The sequence below is a fragment of the Gracilinanus agilis genome, chromosome 1, assembly GCF_016433145.1.
Source record: "Gracilinanus agilis isolate LMUSP501 chromosome 1, AgileGrace, whole genome shotgun sequence".
Lineage (NCBI taxonomy): Eukaryota > Metazoa > Chordata > Mammalia > Didelphimorphia > Didelphidae > Gracilinanus > Gracilinanus agilis.
This window is the reverse complement of record NC_058130.1, coordinates 621275487-621297815: the sequence shown is the minus strand read 5'-3', so window position 1 is coordinate 621297815 and position 22329 is coordinate 621275487. Positions and strand designations below refer to the sequence as shown.

General features: G+C 38.3%; 1 protein-coding gene across 1 annotated transcript in view; it reads left to right on the top strand.

Annotated features, from left to right (window-relative positions):
* The first annotated feature begins 3494 nt into the window (after positions 1 to 3494).
* The window catches only part of GMDS (GDP-mannose 4,6-dehydratase), an 847788-nt gene continuing 828953 nt past the window's right edge, over positions 3495 to 22329 (top strand). The window contains exon 1 of the mRNA XM_044668245.1: positions 3495 to 3689. Within this exon, the coding sequence (XP_044524180.1) occupies positions 3588 to 3689 (102 nt within the window). The 5' untranslated portion in view covers positions 3495 to 3587. The remainder of the gene's footprint in view (positions 3690 to 22329) is intronic.

Here is a 22329-nt window from a genome sequence, read left to right as displayed (position 1 = left end):
ATATAATTCTCAGAAGAAAATGTATGTTTTATAATCTATAATGTAAAGTTTAAATTCTTTGAGAGTAATTTCAGGATAAGGATTGTGCCATCTCCCCACACCATGAAGATGCCTGAAGAGCCTTCGCTGGATCACGAAGATCCAAATTTGAACTTTGGGGTGCAGTTGATTTGAACTATGGGGAGTTGAATGAGTTGAATGCATTCGTTTTGAATGTACACTCTTATGCCAATAGGGGACTGCCCCAAATTGGCTTTTTGTCAATGCAGCTAATTTTTATCGTCTTTTCTTTTATTCCCAATTTTCTGTAATTTTGAAATTGACTATGATTTAAGATCCACCGAAAAAGACAAGTCTTTTTCACTGGATCTCAGGGGGTTAATGTGTTATTTAAAATCACTGGGGTTCTATTTAGAAGTATTAAGCCTCAAGATATGTAGTATTTGACAAACTTCCTATGGACATGTGGGGGACTTTGAAACTACATTTTCCATGGTCCAACTGGTTTCCTGTTTTGGACAATGTCTTCGAGGTAAAGCCCACCGGCTTTAAATATTGGGAAGTGGCATTGGACTTCCTCTTTTGCTACCTGAGCCTGCTAAGGGATGAAACTTAATGGCTGAGGTGGCAATCTGAATTTTTTACAGGCCCGTGGTCTAATTTATTTCCACTAACATGGCTTTAATTAAAATATTAATTTTCCTCATAATATCAGCCTTTATCATTTTTAATCTTTATACTAGACAAGGATTATGTACTCATAGTCACGTTTGGCCCTAGCCACTTCTGCCAGAGGTAGTAGAAGAATGGGCTCACATTCCTCTTCTGGCCTCCCACAATACCACACCCCTCTTATCCAATGGAAGCCTGAGAGTTTAAAGACGGCTTTCAAACTTAACACATGGGAAGAGAGAAAAGGGAGCAGTTTTAAAATCTACTAAGTGGGTAGTTTTTCCTTTTCAATGCCCAGTCATCTTTAACAGAACTGCTCTTTTTTGTTTGTCTGAGCCTCCTTTGATGCATCATCATCCATTATCATACCCTCAAACTATTGGTGTTCTCCAAACTAAGTCTCTGTCCTGGGCCCTCTTCAGTCTCTTCATTCATTATCTTTATAAGTGGTTGTTTCCTTTGTATTACAGTATCTACACTTCTCATTTTGGCTTACTCATTCTTTCTAATCAGTTATTAAATCTTAGCATTTCTATTTCTATATCTCTTGATTCTGTCCTTTTCCTCTTCACTCACATAGCTATTGCCTAAGTTCAGGCTTGCCTATCTCAAGTCTCTGTGTCAACCTATGCACCATAAAGCTGTCTATGACTTTTTAAATTATCAAATCTGACCACAAACTCTCCAATTCACGAAATTCCAATGGCTCCCAATTACTCCAGGCTTAAATTCTAATTCATTTTTTTTTTGGCATTTTAAAACTCTTCACAATTTGGCTCCAATCTACCTTTCCAGCTTTATAACACATTACTCCCCTCCATACAGTGGGGTTGTGTCCCATTGACCCTCTTATTTTTCCTTACACAAGACATAAACTTCCACCCTTCCTGCTTTTGCACTGGGTTTCCTCATGCTTGGAATAGACTTGGCTTTTTACCTCTGTTTCTTAGAGATCTTTCCTTTATAACTTGACTCAAATGCCACCTTCTAAGTGAAGCCTGACACTGTAGATATTCCCTAGCTATGAGTTCCTCCCCCACTCCCAATTGTCCTTGTGCCAATCTCAATGTGTGAAACTAAAATCACTAAGAACCAGGGTAAGAATTGGAAAGGGGCCCCATTGTCATCAAACACTCATGAGCCCAGAAATTTTTTACATTCCACTTGCAGGGAAAGAAAAATAGATGTCTCTGTGAACTTGGAAAAACACAGAACTGCTAATGTAGTCATAAAAACCAAGTCTTTAATCAGGAAAGAGATAGGTCCATAATAATCAGCTGCTACACAGAGTCAAAACAATGGAGCTCTGGGGACAGTATCTCTGAGAGGATCAACAACACTAGAAGATTCTCCAAAGAACACTAGAACTTGGGGATCTTATATACCTTTTGGGGAACTAAGGACATCAAACCTACACTGACAGGTTGTAAGCAGGATTGGGAAAGAGGCTGTAGCCAGGGGCTAGCATAACTAGGAATAGTCTACTCAGACAGATACTAAAAGGATGGTTCCTGCACAGGTGTTGGTCTTCTTTGGAACCAATGGAGGAAACTTCTTAGACTAAAAGGGTACTTGACATTTGAATAGATCTACTAGCTCCACCTAAGCTGGAATCCTCAAGTACTTTAAGGTTTATTGTTCAGAGTTCTCACAGGACTGGAGCAAATTCTGGGCTCCCCAAAAAACCCAGTTGATACCCCCAAGAAATATCAGCAAGTTTTCAGGAATTGTTTGTGAACCTCTATTGTTACTACTAGTTTTAACACAAAGATCTTTTTCAAAAAGAAGCTACAGGTAGATCACCTCAGTTTTACCCAGTTCCTTTGGGATCCATTAAGATCCCAGGATCCTGTACCTGAATCTGGGTAGGAGGGATCTTGGAGGTCTAGTTCAGTTCCCTTACTTTATAGCTGAGAAAATTTGAGTCCAATAGAGTGAATCGTTGTGTCTTGCCAAAGTCACAAGCTAAGGAAGTAAGTAGCAGAGATGGGACTTGGGGAACCAGGTCCGAATCCATGCTTCTTTCATGAGCACCAGAATGTGGATCCAGATTAGGAAGCAGGAATTACCGATGAAGCAAGAGGATCTCAGTTTGAATAGTGAGACTTTACTAGTTGTGCAACCCTGGGCAAATTATTTAACTTCTCTATCCTCTGGTTTCCTTAAAACATAAATGTTGGCCATGTTCATTATAAATCATTCATGCCCCATCCATCATTTTATAGATGAGGAAATGGAGGCCTAGAAAAATAGTACTATTAGTATGACAGGTAAGATTCGAACCCAGGGCCTATGATTCTCATTCTGGGCCTCCTCGCTACGCCCCTTAGTGGGCATAACTGAGGGGAGCTAAAGGTTTCCAGTTCTCGCGTTTTTCTCCCGGGTTCACCTCCCATTACCCAGAGTTTCAAGATGAGTCTCCGGTTCCACACAGTCTCTTTCTCCCTTCCTCATTCTTCAGGCCCAAGCGCATGCGGCTCTCACGAAGTGGGCGGAGCGATATTTTTCCTTATCTCCGCCCCGACTGCTGTGGCGGCTGAGAGCTACAGCATAACCCCGCCCCCTCCGTGGTCGGTTCTTCGGCCGCGTTCAACTGTCGGAAAGAGGGGGAGAAGTGGGCGGGGCTTTGGTGGACGTCGGTGGGATGACGCTAATGACGTTCAGGGCCGGCCGAGCCCGCCGCTAGGTCCCTCCTCCCTAGATGCCCCTTTCTCCCCTCCCTCCCCTGTCTGTGTCTGGCAGTGGGCCGGACTCTTTGACTGTGGCTGCCTGGCGCCTTGGGCCCCACTCCTCCCCCTCCACTCCTCTTCCTCCTTCTGTCCCTCCCCCTCCTCGAGACTGCTCACACCCCCAGCAGACAAACTCTCCGTCCCCACTGCCCCCTGTCTCGCACTCCTCTCCGAACCTCAGGAAACATGGCACAGGATCGGGGACACTACCCTAGGGACCCAGCCGCCGGGGATGGCGAGATGGGCAAGTCCAGGAAGGTGGCTCTCATCACCGGCATCACCGGCCAGGTGAGTGAGTGAGTGCGCGGGGACCATGGGACGCTAGGAGCGCTGGCGAGTGCTAGAGGGAGAGAGGGACCCAAGCGCGGGGAGAGAGCTGCACATGGATGAATCTGCTGCTCGCTCTGCCATGCAGCTTCCTGGAAGTCCCAGAAAGGTGTCTGTGGCCAGAGAGGTGCGGGTGGGTGTGTAGTGGGATTACCTTCCCTGTGATTGTTCTGTCTGCTCTTTGGGCTGCTTATCTCCTTTCTCCGTGTGGACAGCGTTTTGGTGATGTGTCTTGTGAATGATCTCCCCGGCGTGTGTGCACGCGTACCCGCCCACGCATCTGGGTACCTGCTACACACCTCCTTCACCCCTCAGGCAGAAGTCCTGAGTGCTGAGGCCTGGGGGAACTCGGGAAACCCGTGCTTTAGCGTTTCAGTTTGAGGCGGGGAGAACAGGTGTGCACGGGGACGGATGGAGCAGCCTGCTTTGGGATACTCAGTGCCAGCATACTTTTTTGACACCTGGCTCGAGAGGAGGGCAGGGAGATACTCACAGCTGCAGAAGCCTGGAACGTTCCCTTCTGATTTCCCAGACGGGTCCCCTGAAGACCAAAAGAACCAAGAAAGTAATGTTTGAAGAGCAGGCCAGGTTTTACATTAAAAAAATTTCCGGGATGTATTATTATAACCAATTTTGAAATGGATCTCGCAGACTAATCTAAAGGTGAGATCTTATCTCAGGAAAACGTGATGTAACTTTTTTTAAATTAAAACCCTTACCTTTGTTCTTGGAGTCAATACTGTGTATTGGCTCCTAGGCAGAAGAGAGGTAAGGGTAAGCAATGGGGGTCAAGTGACTTGCCCAGGGTCACACAGCTGGGAAGTGTCTGAGGCCAGATTTGAACCTAGGACCTCCCATCTCTAGGCCTGGTTCTCTATTCACTGAGCTACCCAGCTGCCCCTTAGACGTGATGTAACTTAATGAAGAATTACTCATTCACACTATGGTTTTGAAAGTTGGAAATCGATGCATGAGACAGTTGACTTTGTGGCCTGGCTAGGAGGAACAGTAATATAATTCCTTCTTTGAAAGGTGGCATCAGTGGATTGTCATGCATCTTCCGGAACTTGGTTATTGTCTTGTCAAATGCTAATGGAAATAATATTGCCATTATTGAAAGAACTTGTTCTTTTTTTCTTCTCTAATAATAATTTACAGGTTTCTTGTTCTTTTTGCCTAGAGAGCTGCATTATACTCAACAAAAGAAGTTCCTTCAATCCCCAAAGGAAAATAGATACAGTAGGATAAATATAAGGCATGGAGCCAGGAAGACCTGAAGTCATATGTGGCCCCAGACACTTATTAGCTTTATGACCCTGAACAAGTCACTTAGCCCTTGTCTGCCTCAATTTTTTTTTATCTATAAAATAATAATAATAATAGCATCTACCTCCTAGAGTTCTTGTGAGGATCAAATGAGATAATATTTGTAAAGTGCTTAGCACTGTACCTAGCACTTGGTAAATGCTTTGTAAATGTTTATTATTGTTATTATTGTGTGAATATGTATCCCTTTAAAAAACAAGAGACTTTAAACTAACCCCTGGAAAGTCATGTGGTATAGATTAGAAGATTCAAATCATAGCCCCCTTCTTTTCATTTAATTAACTATATAACCAACAATAGGCAAGATACTTCATGTCTTTGGGTCCTATTTTTATTATCTGTAAACTGAGGGGGCTAGATTAGATAATCTTTAAGGTAATTTTGGCTATATAATTCTTTGAATCTGTGCTCATACTTTTATTTCTCATGTTTGTCCTGGATTCTAAACATTTCTATTTCTGATTTTACTGAAGGCACCTGATTAAGTTTAGCTGATTAGAGGGGCATATAATGGTAAGAATCTAAAACTGAGAATCTCAAGACTGAACTAAAAATAAGTGAAATAAAGTGAATAATTAAAGGCTTAGTAACACATCCTATCTCTTTTCTTTTTATTGGCCTCCAGAATTGTGGTCTTTTTCAGTTTGTTGTAAGTTAGATCTCAAATTCAAATGTTAGCTTTTAGGAAATCATCTAAAGTTAGTATTGTTTATTCAAGTCAGGAAATTAATTGAGATGTTAACCTTTTAAAATAAATCACTATTAAGCTAAATAATATAGAGTTAGAAATAGAACCCTATTTACAGCCTTGAAGATAATTCTTTGTCAGCTTCTGTGTGGTAGGAGAGTGGCTTTCCCTTTTCCAATTCATCATGCTTATTGCTAACTAGTCTTAGTAATCACAAATCTCCAAAGACCTTAGAGGTCATCTAGCCTGAGATGGTGAAACTGAGCCCCAGAGAGAGATTTGCCCAAAGGTGAAAAACTAGGATCATAGATCTAAAGTTGGAAGGAATTTTAGAGCTCTTCATTCCCATGTCTCACTTATAGACAAGAAAACTAGGAAGGAAATAAACATTTATTAATTACTATGTGCTGGACACTGTGCTAAACACTAGTGATACAAATGAAAACAAAAAGAAAGACAGTTCTTGCCCTCTAGGCACTTACATTGTAATAGGGAAAGACAACATATATAAGGGATCTGAAAGAAGATACAGGGAAAGAGAATGAAGGCTCACCATGGCCTCTTCACAAAATGGAGGCTCCTGTAGGAGCTCACCTATGGAAAAAGGGGGTGGACTTTTCTGAGGAATATTTCAGAATGAGAAGATCTGCGGCAGGATTGTTTGATGTTCCAGTGGGAGGAGACCCCAGGTAGTGAAGGGAATTCAATTCTAGGATGACACATCAGCAGAAACATGATTTGGAAATCTGAAGTCAGAACCTAGACCAGAGAGATTAATTCACCAGTCTAAAGGTTGTACATGTGGCAAATAGTAAGCTGGGATTTGAACCCAAGTCTTTTGACTGCCAAGCTGTATTCTTTCCACTATACAACAGACTTCTTTCATCTTGTCACTCCTGTGTTAAAAACTATTATGCCACTGTTTCCTGTTGCATCAAATTTAAACTCTGATGCCTGATTTTCAATGTCTTCCATCTCACATGTCTGATTTTCCTTAAACATACATTAGATTTCCCACTTCCCCAGCATGCATTGTCTGCTATAATCAGGAGAATCTTCTCAGTGTTTTCTCAAAAGCTCCTTCTTCTCCATGATTGTATGGCAATACTCTTTCTTGCTTTCAGGTCAAGTCCTATTTTCATAGTTTTTAGGAGAATTTCTCCTGTCCTCTCTGATATCTTCAGCATTTAGTTTGTATCACAGAATTTATTACTTCATTATATATTTATTATCTTTATGAAGTTTTTTTGTCCCCTTCACTCCATTGTAAGGCCAGAAGAATAATAGGTGCTAAAATAAATTCTTGTTGTTTGCTTTTCCTGGTTCTTTTATGTATGCTTTGCAAATATTCTCTATGTTGATAGTTTCCCCATCCAAGGATTAAGTACCCCTTGGGGCTGTGGAACTTTTGGAAAGTATCTTAGATTGCATAAATATACATACATAGCACCCACTGAGCTGCAACTTTTTATAGTGGTAAGCTCTTTGGACTTAGAGTTACCTGATTCCAGAGTCCAAAGCCATTTTGCAGCATAATGGTCATATGCCCTTGGGCAAGTCAAGCTTTAGTTTCCTCATCTATACAATGAGAATTATAATGCCTCATTTTTAATTTATAGAATTATTGTAAGGTAATTTCATTAAGTGAGATGATGTATATAAAGTATTTTGTTATCCTTAAAGCAAATAAACCCCACCTATTTATTATTAGACTAAACAAACGTCTTATATATAGTTGTATAACTGCTTTTCAAATGTAAATAGTTGCTGTTGTGATGAATAAAATAGAAACTTGTTCAAAGTGTCACTTCATTCTAGTAGTTTTTTGTTAATCATTGTTTTCATTTATAGGTAATAGTAGTATGACTATCTGGTGGGGACTTCAAAATGTTAAAAAGGGGCCCACATACTAGCAAAGTCTGGGAACTCCCATCTTAAGCAGTTATGCCAAGATAAATCCTGTTTCCTGACACCCACCTTAACATTATTTCATAAATTCTTAATCAAGGGTTGCTTGATAGATTGCTACACTAGCTTTCTTCCCAGTATTTTACATCAAATCCTTTATAAACACTAGAACTCTTTATTGTTCCCCCTTTCTGATTAAACCTGGGAAGGCTCTTAGAAATCCTCTAGTCTATACCTTCATTTCCAGCTTACAGAGACTTTGGAGGTTATTGAATTTACATTTTACAGATAAGAAAATGAGGCACAGAGAGGTAGTTACTTGCCCAAAGCCCCACAATGAGTCCATTTTAGAGGAGGGAACAGAACTTAAGTCTTCCTTACTTCTTTAAGTTCAATGCCTTGTCTGCTATAAGAATTGCATTGGTAGAATATATTTGTTCATTTGGAGTTCCCCAAAAATGAAAAGGACAGCTATGTGGTGAAGTGGACAGACTGGCCTGCAGTCAGGAAGGCAAGCTCAAGATAGGCTTCAGCTACTTCTTTGCTATGTGACCCTGGGTAAGCTTTTCATCTATAAAATGAGATGGAGAAGGAAAAGGTAAATCACTCCAGTATCTTTGCCAAGAAACCCTAAATGGATTCATAAAAAGTTGGACAAGACTGAAACAATTCAATAACTATGAATAAATTAAATCCCCTGCACAAAAAAGCCACATATTATTATATTTTTATTGACCTGGGTTCAAACTTGTTATCCATTATGTCTCCTCAGCAGTCAGAACCAGATTATTGAAAAGGACCTAGCTCCTTGTTTATAGACAACTCTTTTTTCTCCTAATACTTACCTTTCTCTGACTTCCATAATTGCCTAATTTACCTTGTGTTTTTCCTTAAGCCTCCCAAATTTTCCTTGTTATCCCTTGAATTCCTTTTGCCAGCCATTTTATATTTTTTACTACCTAGAATGCCCTCTTTAAGTTGAACATTTCTCCTTTAAACTTTACTTCCATTTACTTCTATGAAATATATACATACTAAAAGACTATTAAGAAATAAACTAATAACACCAGGCTATAATTTACTTATCAACAATCACTCCAATGGTCCTCTTAGCATTTGTATATATTCAGTTGTAGCAATGTGTTGTTTGTTTATCAATGCCATTTCTTTGGAGATAGCTCTCTCAATTAAATTCTAAGCTACTATTGGGAAGATACCACATTTGCCTTGGACTCTATGAAGTACTCTGCAAATAAATAGATTCATAACAAATGTTGCCTTACATTGAGGTTGATCAAAATACTTATTAATAGTTTATTATTTATTTCAGCTGTAAAATCTCTCTTGAGCTCCAGTCCTACACCATCAGTTGCCTTTTTGACATCTCCAATTGGATGTCCCCAAAGCATCTCAAACTTAACATGTTTGAAATGGAACTCATCATTTCCTTACTTAAACCTATCCTTTCTCCAAACCTCCCTGTTTCTGTTGACGGTATCTGAGATGATTACTTTCCTAGTTATCCAGGTTCCCCCCCTTAGAGTCAGCGTCTGCTCCTTTCTCTCTTATTCCTAATATCCAGTCAGTTGCCAAGCCTTGTCAGTTTTATTTCTGTAATGTCCATTTGATCACTCTCCTTTCCATCTACAGGGCCACGACCCTAGTACAGTACTTTATTTCCTTTTGTCTGTTTCATGGTAATAAACTCATTGTTTTCATTGTATCTCATTTCTCCATTTTCGGATTTCTCATGTGACTGGCAAAATAATTTTCCCAAAATATGTCTGACCATGTCACTTCCTTGTTCAAGAAGTTTTAGTAGCTTCTACCTCTGACACATCAATCTCCTTTTTGCATTTTTCATTTAATCTAAACTGGTCTACTACCTATTTCCAAATCTGGCATTTCATCTTAATTCTCTAAGCCTATAACCATAGCTACCCCAGCACTCTCCCTTCTTCTCTCTGCCACTTAGAATCTTTTAACTTCCCTCAAGGCTCTGTTCAAGTGCTCCTTCCTATCCAGGGTATTTCTTAAACCCACCCCACCCCCAGTTATTAGTACAATTTCTTTATTTAGATTATATCTCATTTCAGTAGATAGGAACCCATTGAGAACTCTTGGCTTCCTTCAAATCTCAGATAAAATTCCAATTCCTCTTAATTCTAGTGCCTTCCTTCTATTGTTAAGTTCCTACTTTGTATATAGGTTTTTTTGTGTGTATTTACTTGTTCACCCCATTAGTGTGTGAGCTTCTTAAAAGCAGGGACTGTCTTATCAATGCTTAGCACAGTGTCTGGCACATAGTAGACTTTTAATAAAAGCTTAGTGTAATAAGGGAATAAAACAAGTGGATGAGGTGTGGGTCCCTAAGTCAGTAGGTAGGAAAGGAGGGTGCAATAGTGGAGGTAGTAAATTGAGGTGGTAGGAGAGATGTAAGGGAATGACTGAGTTTAGGGAAATATAAGATGACGAAGTAGAATGAGCAGCAAGGGGAGAGGATGAGGCAGTTGGGCAGGCAGCTGCAACAGAGAAACACGGATTCAGTACACAGGCTTGAGACAGAGGACACCAAAGGGAAACAGGCTGAACCCTTCAGGTAGGAAGGGCACTTCTACAGACAAAGGTTAGGGCCAACCAGAAATGGTTTGAAACTAACTAGAGGGCTTTCTAGTCAATTTCTCAGGTTCACAAAGACAGAGTCCCAAGGCTCTTCCCTGTCTGTGAAATAGAAGGCTTCTCAGAGGAAGTATAGAGACCTCCACTTCCTCCAAGATGGACGCCTTCAGCTCCCCTCAGGACCCAAAGAGAAACTATTCCTTTCTCTCCTTTATCCCTCCTTTATCATTCAACCAATGGCTTAGCAAAAGGTTTGATTAAAAATGACAACAGGGTTTATTAAGTTGGCAGGGTTGGTTAGGACAGAGGGATATAAGGTTTCTTTAACAATGGCCTAGGGAGAAGCTTCAGGTGGGGGAGGGACACAGGAATGGGAGACTGAGAAAGGGCCTGCCCTCACTCAGTCCCGGGAGGTTTTCTTGCCTTTGAGGTTGGGAAAGTTACACACAATGAATCAGAAGATAATTTGTATCAAGGGTAAGCTCTACTTGACTATGGGGAAAACCTAAGTCTTCAAAGTTTGAATGCTTCCACCCAAATCCACCCTTCTCCCAAACCCACAGGAAATCAGGAAGGGAAATGGTGATTGGAATAGGGAAGGTCAGAGAGATCCAGAGGAATTAGCTAAGCTACAAAATCTCAAGAGAAAAGGAACAGAATCAAGGAATCAAGGCCAGGTTTCAGCCCAAAAGACCGAGCTCAGTTGACCCTTCTGCTCTGACCGAGCCTCCAGGACCAACTGCCTCTAGTCAGGGTTCTAAACCCTTCTTAACTGCCAGAAATTCTGCAGTTAGCCTTTTGCAGGGTTGTTTGCACCTTTGCACTACATTAGAGATTACTGAGAGTAGAGCTATTACATTTTTGTCTTTGTATCCTCAAGGCCTAATGCAGTACCTTATGCATCATTGATTCTTTAAGTCTTCTTGAATAGATAAATGAATGAATGTGTTTGCTATTTATGTACAAGGCACTGTGCTAGGTGGTATGGGGAATACAAAGAAACTCAAAGTCATATGTTGCTACCTGCTATTTGTAAACTTAGAGGATACATGGGGAGATAAAGGATGTACATGTAAAGGAAATTACTACCATATAAAGTATTTGAAGTGCCCCAGAGAATAGTATGAATACTAGTTCAGAGGAGAAAGAGATAACACTCTGAGTTGTGATGCTCAGGGTAGGTTTCCTGGAGGAGGTGGCATTTGAGTGAGTCTTTGAAGGATTGGCAACATTTTAATAGGTAGAAATGAGAAGAGGGGAATAGAATACAGTACTGGGTAAGCATAAGGCTTTTTAAAAAGTGAACTTAATACTGATAGAATAAATACTTGTGTGTGAGAATATTGGGACATATTTAGGAAAGGGAAGTTGGGGACAGATTATAAAGGATATTGAATGCCAAGCTAAAGTTTTTGTACTTTTTACTATAGGCAGAATGGAACCCTTAAGGATTTTTGAGCAGGGGAGTGACATCACAAACTGAGGCATACTTACATTTCTGCACTAAAGCCCTTCACCATGCCTTGGAGGTGACCCTAGTTTTTCAGGGATTATGCTAACCAAGCTTGATTTCTGGCATTTCTTACCAGTGTGAAAAGGCTTTGAGTAATGGATCCCATGATGGACTATACGTTTGCCATCTGACAACCAGCCTAATTAAGTTTGGAGAGGATCACTACCAGAAGATTGGCCGCTTATATGATTCCAGCAAATAAAGAACAAATTTCAAAAAACTGTTTTCCTAGGTATGGAGAGGCTGCCATCTAGATTGGTACTGGAATGACCCATATTCATTAAATCATACCTTTTTGAAATATTAATAATTGACTAGATGAATTTCTTTGTGCCAGTGAACATCATAGAGAAGCTACATAACACTTTTATCAGCATATTGATGACAAAACCCACAAACATTCCATGCAGGCCAACTCTCCACTTGTAATTTACCGTGGAATGCTACTACACACTATAAGTACAGGTTACTACTTTTTTCTTCTTCTTTAAAAAAACAAAAACCCTTACTTTCTGTTTTAGAATTGATTCTAAATGTCAGTCTCAAGGCAGAAGAATGGTAAGGGCTAGGCATTTGGGGTCTAGTGACTTACCCAGGGTTACACAGCTAGGAAATATCTTGGGTCACATTTGAACCCAGGACCTCCTATCTCCAGGCCTGGCTCTCTATCCACTGAGCCACCTTTTAAGGTACTACTTTCCCTATTTTTGTCCTTACTCCTTTCTTTCTTTTTTTTTTTCTTAAACCCTTAACTTCTGTCTATTGGCTCCTTGGTGGAAGAGTGGTAAGGGTGGGCAACGGGGGTCAAGTGACTTGCTCAGGGTCACACAGCTGGGATGTGTCTGAGGCCAGATTTGAACCTAGGACCTCCCGTCTCTAGGCCAGACTCTCAATCCACTGAGCTACCCAGCTGCCCCGTCCTCACTCTTTTATGTTAGTAGTTTTGTATTCATTTTGTATGATTACTTTTACAAAATTAGTAACAGAAAGGTATGAAGAGGAAAGAGTTACATTACAATTTAATTAATAGCTTATGGGAGTGAAGAGGAAAAAGAGGAAAGTAGTATTTTGTATTAGTACTTTTGGGCAGTTTAGTGGTACCGTGAATAGAGTGTATTCAAATCTTAACTCAGACACTTATTAGCTGTGTGACTCTGGGCAAGTCACTTGACCCTGTAGTTTCTTCTTTTGTAAAATGAGCTGGAGAAAGAAATGGCAAACCACTACAGTATTTTTCCCAAGAAAAGTTCAAATGAGGTTGCAAATATACCAATGAAAAACAAATCAAGCAATAAAGTACTTTTGGTGGCTTCATAATGGTGTAGATCACACATCATCTATGCATTCTCATTCCAGGTGATTCTTAGGTTTAAAGCTGTTACATTATTGAATAGAAAACCTATTTCTTTTCATTGTGCATTTCTAGTTCTCACAACTTTCTAATAAAAGTCTTCTCTCAGTAGCATGAGAATGGCCCTAAAATACAGATTGGCCACAAAAAAATGTTTGTTCAGACTAACATTTAATAAATAATAATATGGTTTATATTATGTATGTAATATCTATGTAACAGAGGCAGTCTTGCCAAGTGGATAGAGTGCTGAACTTGGAGTCTGTAAGACCTGGCTGGGTTTGTACTCTCCTGATCACTATTAGTTGCAGAGTCCTAAGTGAATAATTTAACCTCTCTATGCCTCAAGCAATTCCCTGAGATTAAGAGCTATGCTGAAGTGTTTGTCGATGGATATTTCTATTCATGATTACATAATGTTATTTTTTAACTCTTATTTTCTGTCTTAGTAATAACTCTAAGAAGGGCGAGGCAAACAGAGCTAAGTGATTTGCCCAGGGACACACACCTAGGAAGTTGTCTGAGGATGGATTTGAACCCAGGTCCTTCCAGGTCCACTGTACCACCTTGCTGCTCCTATGAAGTATTTTTTTTTTAAACCCTTGTACTTCGGTGTATTGTCTCATAGGTGGAAGAGTGGTAAGGGTGGGCAATGGGGGTCAAGTGACTTGCCCAGGGTCACACAGCTGGGAAGTGTCTGAGGCCGGGTTTGAACCTAGGACCTCCTGTCTCTAGGCCTGACTCTCACTCCACTGAGCTACCCAGCTGCCCCTCTATGAAGTATTTTAAAGTGCTTTCCTCCATTTGAAATATCTCTGGGATATCCAATTTGAGATGTTCAGTAGGCAGTGATATGAGATTGGAGGTCAGGAGAGAGGTTAAGGGCTGAATAAATAGATTTGGGAATCATCTGCATAGCTATGATAATTTAACCTGTGGGAGCTGACATCACCAAAGTAGTTGGGAAAGAGAGAGAAGAAAAGACAATCTCGGACAGATCCTTTGAGGATGCGTGTGTTCAGTGGGCATTATTTGGAGGAAAATCAAGGAGACAGAAAGATGTTGAGACAAGAAGAGAAGCAGGAGTCAACAATGTCACAAAAACCTATAAAGGAGAGAATATTCACTCAACTCACTTAACTTCCATTTTCTTTGCCAGAAAAAATGATTTGGGATCTGGAAAGAATAGAATAAAAATGATTAATAGGGATTTGAAAGCTCTGACTTTTCGAAAATCAGAGAAAACCTAGCAGACTCAGGTCACCAGATGAATTGCATTCAGGGTAATAGAACTGGAATATATGATTGCTGAGCTACTTCTTAGTGATCTTTGAAAAGTGCTAAAGAATTGGAGAGGTTCATTGATATAGAGGGGAGTCTTGGATTTGGATAAAACAGGATGTGGGTGCTGACTTTGTAAGAACCATTCTTTTAATAATATATATTTCAGAATTCTGCTAGTAATTTAAGCCTAGCTTCCTGGTCTATAGATAGTTTGAAGACACAATCTTTTTTTTTTTTTTTTTAATCAAGATTTGCCTTTTATCAGTCCGTAGTTGGTAGGTAGGCAACCATGGGCAACTTTGGATTTTGTAATCTATAAAATGAGGAGGTTAGATTAGGTGGCCTTGTAAGAGTTCTTCTAGCTCTAAACTTAGCATTTTATGATTGGTCAGTTATTGTCCTGATTTATTTTTTTAAAAGAGAAGATGGAGTCATTGATAACTCTTGTCAAGGAAGGAACTAAGTTCAAGGAGAATTTGAAAACTTGTAATTAAAATAATACTTTGTGAGTATTTAGAAGGGAAGTGCTAAAAACCAAAATGGATTATTAAGACCATTTGTGACTGACGTTTCTTTTTTTTGATAGGGTTACTAAACTGGTAGGTTATGTAATGTATAGAAATGGTCAGCCATTTTCTGTAGGTTACAGTTAGAAGACTACCACATCTACAGAATAACTAGATTTCAAACAAGCATTTTTCAGTCTTTCATGATATAATTGTGGATAAGATGGAGAACATAAACTGTATCAGTGGTTCTTTTTTGTGGTTCTTAGGCACTTGGGAAGAACTTTTCAATGGTCTGTTAGCTCAAAACTATTTTCATAACTATACTTAGATATTACTGACCTCTTTAGGAACTCTTCATTTCTAACTTCATATATATGCTTGAAGCCAAATTTTCTACATATATTTCAGCCAAAACAACATTGCAACAGATTGAACACAGAAACAAATAGGAGAATTTAGATATTTTCTTTAAGTCTACTAAGCAGATTTTTAAAAATATGCAAAACAATGCTACTCTTTCTACTTTGTTTTAAAAAATAGTAATTTTTTGTAAACATGTTATTTATGTTAACATGTAATGGATCCATTGTTATTTTTAAATGCATTAATAAGTACATATTTTATAAAATCAGTTTCAAGTTCTAAAACATTAAATAGTGAGATATAGCTAAGGGTATCTTGGTAAATGTTTAACTGACTCCTACTCACAACACATTTTTAAATTTAATCTGCATTATTAAAATTTTCTTCAGTTCTGATAATCAAAAAAATAAATCAAAGCCCTGATTTGTAGATTTGCCAACTTTCAAAGTTTAACTGTGCATCCTGAAAATTTAATAATCAGCTTTCCATTTCAAGATGTCTCTGTCTAGCCTATCCCTGAATATAACTCACATAAACAAAAGCTCTTTAGGGTCTTCAGTGATTTCAGAGTGCAAAAGGGTCCTGAGACCAAAAAGTTTAGGACTGCTAGGCTAGATGATATGAGGACTTAGAATTTGCTGACTGGCCAAGCTCATAATGTCATTAATCGTTGATGCCAACGTGGAGGGAAGTTTATAGAAGTGTTCTTACGCATTTGCCCTTGGTTAGGGTCCATTCACAGTGGTTGCTCTTATGAAGATCTAACTGTCATGCTTATTAAATTTGTAGAGATGGAGCTGCTAAATGACATAATGAATGGAGAGTCAGACCTAGAGTTGAGAGGTTCTGGATTCAAATTTGGCTTCAGACACTTCCTAGCTGTGTAATCCTGGGCAAGTCATTTAACCCCCATTGCTGAACCCTTACAGCTCTTCTGCCTTGGAACTGATACTTAGTATTGATTCTAAAATTGCATAGGACACCAAACTAGGAGAGATGACTTATGTGCTAGATGGCAGCATCAGGATCAAAAGGGTTATGACATAGTATATTAGAGTCTACATCTAATAAAGTTCAGTGGAGATAAATAAAAAATTTTACACTTGAATTCTAAAAACCAACTTTACAAAACCTCAGGAAGGAAAATGTTTTAGAGTTTAGTGGGTTGCAAACGTAGTATAAGCTAAATGTGTAATCTGGGAACCCAAAAAAGCTAAAGGAATCTGATACTGCATTATGAGAGGATATGTCTAGAAGGTCTAGGTGAGAATTCCACTGTACCCTGCCTAGTCATACTACATTTGCAATATTATGATCAATATTATGTGCTTTTTTATTACAGGTAGAAACAATTTTTTAAAAAATAATTATTTTTTAGAAAAGTTATCATGGTTACATGATTCATGTTCTTACTTTCCCCTTCACCCCCTAACTTCCTCCCCCTCCCCCCATAGCCGATGCGCATTTCCACTGGTAGAAACAATTTTCAACAGTTGTTTTATGACATTTTATGATTCAGATTCTCTCTCCCCCATATCATCTTCCGTAGTCTGAGATTGGTTATAATAGTGCTCTCATGAAATACATATTTCCATATCACTTATGAAGTGACAGATGACACATATTACATATACAATAAAAAAACTGATGAAGGAAATAAAGTAAAAGATGACTTGCTTTGATCTGCTCCAGCAATTCTTTCTTTGGCTGTAGATAGCTTCTTCATCATGAGTCCCTTATGGTTATTGTGGAAGCTTGCTTTGCTGAGAATAATTTAGTTTTTTAGAGCTGATCATTTTACAGTATATCTGTTACTTAATACAGAGTGTTCTCCTGGTTCTGTTCACTTCACTTTGCATCAGATCTTATAAGTCTTTCTAGTTTTTTGGAACTTAACCTGTTTGTCATTTCTTGTGGCACAACAGTATTCCATTATAACCATATACCACCACTTGTTCTGGCACTTCTCAACTGATGGATGCCCTCTCAGATTCCAATTCTTTGCCACAATGAAAAAGCTGCTAAAAGTATTTTTGTTTGGGTAGGTCCTTTCCCCTTATCTCTAATCTCTTTGGGATGCAGACTCAGTAGTGGTATTGCTGGGTCAAAGGATATGCATAGTTTTATGGCCCTTTCAGTGGGGTTCAATATTGCTCTCCCAGAATGGTTATATCAGTTCATAGCTACACCAGCAGTATTTTAGTATCCCAATTTTTCCACATTTCCTCCTGTAAGAAATAAAATGGATATAAAAGGATAGATTTAAAAGTATTAGGGTTTTAAAGAATTTATTGGTGTCCATTTGAAAAATGAAGCCACATACCATATTAAGAGTTAGTTTGAAAGACCCACCAGACCTCCACCACTATGCTGCTTCAGCTGGAAAAGAGAGTGTGCCCGTCCAGGCACTTCCTTTTTATACTTCTCTTTATGTTTTTACAATTCCTATCTACGCCATTACAAAAGAGGAATCATAGGAAATGTAGTTTGAAAGAGCCCTAAATGTCCACAGGAAGTTTAGATCAGGGAACTCAAAATTAGTTCAAGGACTCTCAAATTTCCAATATCACATTCCCCCCTGAGATCCAGAGGAAAGACTGGTCTTCCCTATGGATCTTGTAAAACATAACTAACTTATAAATTATAGAAATTTGGGGATATAAAGAAAAGAGTACAAAACCAATGATCCAATGATTGCTAGGCTCATTGACAAAGAGCCAATTAAGGAGCAGTCCCCTTTGGCATAAAAGTGTACATTTAAACAAATGCATTCAACTCCCCATAGTTCATTCAACTGCACCCCAAAGTTCAATTTGGATCTTCTCAATGCAGGCATCTTCATGGTGTTTTTTCCAAACAGGTTCATTGTCTGGATTCTGAGAGATGGCCAATTTCTTATCCTGAAATTACTCTCAAAAGAATTTAAACTTTACATTATAGATTATAATACATACATTCCCTTCTGAGGAGAATAACACATTCCCCCCTGAAATTACTTTCAAAGGAATTTAAATTTTACATTATACATTATAATACAGACATTCTGATTATAAAATATACACACACACACACCCGAGGAGAATTAATAACACATTCTCCCCTGAAGAGGGTTAAGACCAACAACCAGATCAGCTAAGGATACATGGCCGAGTTATGGGGTTGTATGAGTCAATTGGCAAAAGAAATAAAGGTTAAAAAATCCAAATAAAAGAGAAAAAATAACTTGTGAATGAAATGTAAAATGTCAAAGTCTTATATACAAAAATGTAAGGAAAAATGAACTTATAACAGGTCCTTGAATCAAGGCCTAATTAAAGTAAAGCAATTGTGCAATTACCCAATTCAATAGCCAGGACTACAGAAAGTTGCCACACTTATAAGAGAAATAAAAGGACCAAATTTGTGTTCGAGGGAAGTGTCTTTCCCTGGTTTGATTTGCCTGCACTTCTCAGGGAAAGGTTGAGGCAAGATGATGGCCAACCTTTTGTACCTGACTAGGATGAAACTCAGGGAAGTCTGGCCTCTAATATATATCAGACAAGCCGCAACCCTGAACCCCAATTGTTAAGTTCAAGTCCTTCAGTATTGGCATAGAAGTTCAACAATTCCACCTGGATTGATATGGTCTTTTGACCTTGTGCTGCTAAGCACTGTGCAGTTTCTCACCAATCCCATTTGGATTGGGTGGCCTCCTTGACCTTGTGGTTCTTTTGTTCCCTTCTCCTAGAATCAGACAGAATCATTAATTACAGTCCCAAAATATTTACCAATAATTGGCAGGTTACCATAGTCTAAGACTTTTGGGTATGCATTAATATTATAGCAAATACATATTTATATTAAACTTATAGTATTGTAAAATCTAAAGGAATTAATATTGATTATATGTACTTTAAGTACAAAAATGAGAAGAAAAGGAAAAAGAGTCAATTATTCTATTAAAAAAAGAAAAATAAAAGCAATAAGAAAATAAAAAATTCAGGGAAAAATACAATGTTTTCAAGTACAAAAATGAAAGAAAAAACACATTGTATTGTACATATGAGGAAAAAAATAATAAATTTTTAATATTTTATTTTTCCTGTTAAGGAAATTGTCCATTTCCTGTTAAGCTTTTCCATGAACTTCTGTGAGTGTAAATGGCTTTTATAAAATCACAGAAATTTATAATGCAATTTAAATAAACTACCAAAATTTTCCAAAATTACAATAACACATTTAAAGGCAATAGCAAACAAACCCATTATTATAACCACTCACTGTGATATCTAAAAATGTATACTTGTCACAATTCAGCAGGTAGAGTAAATCATTCAATCTTGGCTGAGATATTTTTAACAAAATCTCTTACTGCCTCCATCCCAATTGTGGGGCAGAGCCTAGGAAAATCTGATAAAAACCTCTTGGCTCTAAAATATCACCAGGAATTCTAGCCCTAAATGTCCACAGGAAGTTTAATTCAGGGACCTCAAAATTAGTTCAAGGACTCTCAAATTTCCAATATCATACTCTAACATTTATTATTTTCCTTTTTGGTCATATTAATCAGTCTGATAGATGTGAGGTGGTATCCCAGAGTTGTTTTAATTTGCATTTCTCTAATCAATAGTGATAGCATTTTTTCTTATGACTAAACATAATTTTAATTTCTTCCTCTGAGAACTGCCTGTTTATATCCTTTAACCATGCTACATTTTCTTTTCTTTTTTTAAAAACCCTTATTTTCCACAGAAGAGTGGTAAATGCTAGGCAATGGAGATTAAGTGACTTGCCCAGGGTCACACAGCTGGGAAATGTCTGAGGCCAGATTTGAACATAGGACCTCCCATCTCTAGCCCTAGCTCTCAATTCACTGAGCTACCCAGCTGCCTCCCATGCTACATTTTCTTAATTGCTATGATAATATGGAACATGTCATGCCAAGCCAGCTGTGCAGAAGCATTCAGGTGCTCTGTGGGAGCAGGGCATGAGTAAGGTGAAATAACCCTAGTACTACTTCTTCTTTGACTCCCTTACAGGGAGCCTCACTGCCAACTCTATGAGTAGCAGTGTCCCCTAGGTCTCTGGGCTTGCCTTTAATATGATCTCTTGCCATAGGGCAATGTCAATGGAAAGCTTATCAGCCATTGTTATCTAGAAATGCAACCTGCCTCTTTTTTTTAAAAGAATGTAAAGGTTTATTAAACTGTTGCATAAACATTTATATTCAAAGTAACTTTTTCAAATTCATATTATATGTGATTTGACTGCCTTCCTCATTAACCATGGTACCTCACCATTAATTATTTTAAATTTTTTCTTCTAGTAATGTTTAATTTTTCCCAAATACATGTAAAAATAATTTGTTATATCCATTTTTTAACATTTTCCAAATTATCTCCCTTCCTTCTTCTCTACTCTGCTAAGATAGTAATTTGATAGTGGTTCTACATATCCTATCATACAAAGTATATTTCCATAGTCATCATGTGAGAGAAGATGCATATTAAAAAATGAAGAAAATAAAGTGAATAATGGTTTGCTTCAATCTAACATTTTACTGAAGGCTGGTTTCTTGTCACAAAGATTTTTAGCACTATTAGAAATGTATGATTTTATCAATAAAGATGACTTTAAATAAGATATATTTATCCGTCAATTTGTTCTCTTCTCCATTCCTGCCAAGCTGGCAAATGTAAAAGTACAAAGTTTAGAAGAATATGGAGTGCCATGTTTGATTATTAATAAGAAACCTAGTTTGGCTGGACCATTAAGAAGGCCATTGCTTCTAGGGATAAGGTGACAGTCCAACAGTATTTGCTCTCTTAGATCTCATCTGGAGTATGTGCTCTTAGTTCTGAGCACCTCAGTTTGATAATTTGGAGAGTGTCTGGAGGAGAGCAAGATGGTGAATGGTCTTGAGTCTATGTAATATGAGTATGGGTTGAAGGAACTGGGTATATATAAAAGAGAAGATTTTGAGGGTACAAGATAGCCAACTTCAGATATTTGAAGGGTTGTCAGATTGAAGAGGGATTAGATTTGTTAGATTAGAGGGCAGAACCAGAAACAATGGATGGAAGCTGTAGCAAGACCACTTTAGGTATGATGTCAAGAAAACTTTCTAAAAATTAGAGCTGTCCAAAATGACAGTGAGCTGTTTCTAAAATGGTGAGTTCTTCATTCTTGGAGTTCTTCAAACTGATGTTAGACTTGCTGGGTATAACATAGTAGGGATTCCTTTCTTGAATTGGTTGGACCAGATTCTAGTGAGGTTCCTTCCAATTCACGATTTCTTATGATTATGATACTAACCTTTGATTTCCTTGGTAAAGGGAAATTGAGCTCACTTGTACATGATGGGAAGGGAGGTCAGTAGTGGGGGTTAGAATATGGTGATGGTTTGCAATAATTTTGTGGTACACATTGAGAAATTGCTTTAAGTAATCAGTTGAAATTTGACAGCTTGATTTTGTTATGAGCCAGGTCAGTGTAATTTCCCAAGCAGCATTCTACATTTTAGGATCAAAAAGAGAGAAATGTGGTAGATGGAGTTGATTCAGGCAGGGTTGGACAGTGGCCTGATGGACATGGCCAAATGTTAATTCATTCAATGTGCTTTTATCAATCACTTTTCATGTGCCTGTCAATGTGATAGAATCTGGGGATACAAAGACAAAAATAAGATGGTTCATTCTTTCAAGTAGCTTATATTCTCTTGGGTATGTATATGTAAACAACATATATACAGAACATTTAAATGCTAAGTATTTTCTGGGAAGGAAAGTACTAACAAGGGTCACAGGATAAATCTCCTAAAGGAGATTGCACTTGAACTAAATTCTGGAAGCTAGGGATCCAATTACCTCCCTGGGATCAAGTATTTTCTTCATGCAGATGAATCACATATTATGAATAAAAATTAATCTTAGAGACTTTATGCTAAATTTATAAGCATTTATTAGTAAAGGAAAAGAAAGAGAGAAATAAAATTAAATCAGCCTAACTCAAAGTTTCCAGCCATGTGCTCCATCAGGTCCTGATTCCTCATGGGTCCTGGT